This window comes from Atta colombica, unplaced genomic scaffold, assembly GCF_001594045.1.
Source record: "Atta colombica isolate Treedump-2 unplaced genomic scaffold, Acol1.0 scaffold153, whole genome shotgun sequence".
Classification (NCBI taxonomy): Eukaryota; Metazoa; Arthropoda; class Insecta; order Hymenoptera; family Formicidae; genus Atta; species Atta colombica.
The window spans coordinates 432,838-434,125 of record NW_017259243.1 but is presented as its reverse complement, the minus strand read 5'-3'; the positions used below and the strand labels follow the sequence as shown (position 1 = coordinate 434,125).

Sequence of the window (1,288 nt, the reverse complement as noted above, 5' to 3'; positions counted from 1 at the left end):
TTTTATTATTAAGATACTTCTATTATTATAAAGAAGGAAAGAACACCACATGAAATTGTGTATCCAAAAAAAAATTTTTAATTATCAATGCAATTATAGATTTAATAAAGAATTATTTATTGTAAAGTATATAACAAACAGATACATAATTTACGTTAGATTTATTTATTATATGTATTATTATAATATATATATAATAGAAAATACGATAATAGAAAATCAGATATATATGATATGATTTTCTATTTATTCAAAGGAAAGAGAGAGAATGATGTACAATTATGAGTTAAAGTATAAACTAAATTAAAAAATTATTTGTTGTGAAGCCTATAAGAGACAATACATACTATGTTTTATTATTAATAAACACATTTATTGTTAATAAAAAAGACAAAGAAATGATTAGAGATCTCTATGCAATTCACGTCTCCAACTATTCAAAGAAAAGAAAAAATTATGTAACTGCATAATTTATACAGAAAGAAAGAATGAAAAAACCTAGCGAGAGACTGTAACGTTGCAGAAAAGTTGAGATGGCAACCGAGAAGGCTCGAGAAGAGAGAGGTGTAAGCAGGTTGCGGAGTAACCTATACACAACGGATACGCAATATACCGCCGTGAGGTAGAACGAAACGTCGACTCACGCTTCTTTGTATCACATCGTAGAAATCCTTCTTCAAGTTCGTCACGAACATGTTGCGACCGTCTACGGCAGGTGAAACATCGCAGATTTTGCGACGTTCTCGCGCGCGGGTCTTAAAACGGGTGATTTAGCGCGAAAAATCCAAACGGTCGGATCATACGGCGTCCCGTTGCGCGCGGCGATCGTGCGATTGCCGTCGGCACCGGTGAGAGGAAGTTACTTTTGATACCGTCATGACCCCAGGATTCAGTCCGGTCCAAAAACAGCTGTTGCTCAAGCGTGACAATCGGATGTGATCGGATAGTTAAATCTACGTTTTCTCCATAACAATTGTAAACATGGTAGAATTAATACCACCATTCATGTTTAATTCCGTCATGAATTGTAAACAGTGCTGATATCGATACTCGAGTCTAAATTCGATGAATCGAGTAAAGGAGCATTTAGGATATATTCACAATTTGAATAAAATTATCCAAAAGATAAATATCCAATCACATTTCTCTCATGAAAACGCATAACGCACAATACATAAGCGAAACAATTAATCAGAATCTTTTCTTTTCTCCCATTGCCTGAAAAAGAAGGATTTCGGTTGTTTGATTCTCTTATGCACTATGCATTGTGCGTAATGCGAGAGTCTGT

At 34.4% G+C, this 1,288-nt stretch overlaps 1 protein-coding gene across 1 annotated transcript in view; it reads right to left on the bottom strand.

Moving 5' to 3' along the window:
* Positions 1 to 965, bottom strand: part of LOC108685428 (cell division control protein 45 homolog) — a 4,612-nt gene extending 3,647 nt beyond the window's left edge. The window contains exon 1 of the mRNA XM_018190206.1: positions 645 to 965. Coding sequence (XP_018045695.1) covers positions 645 to 695 — 51 coding nt within the window. The 5' untranslated portion in view covers positions 696 to 965. The remainder of the gene's footprint in view (positions 1 to 644) is intronic.
* Positions 966 to 1,288: the final 323 nt, after the last annotated feature.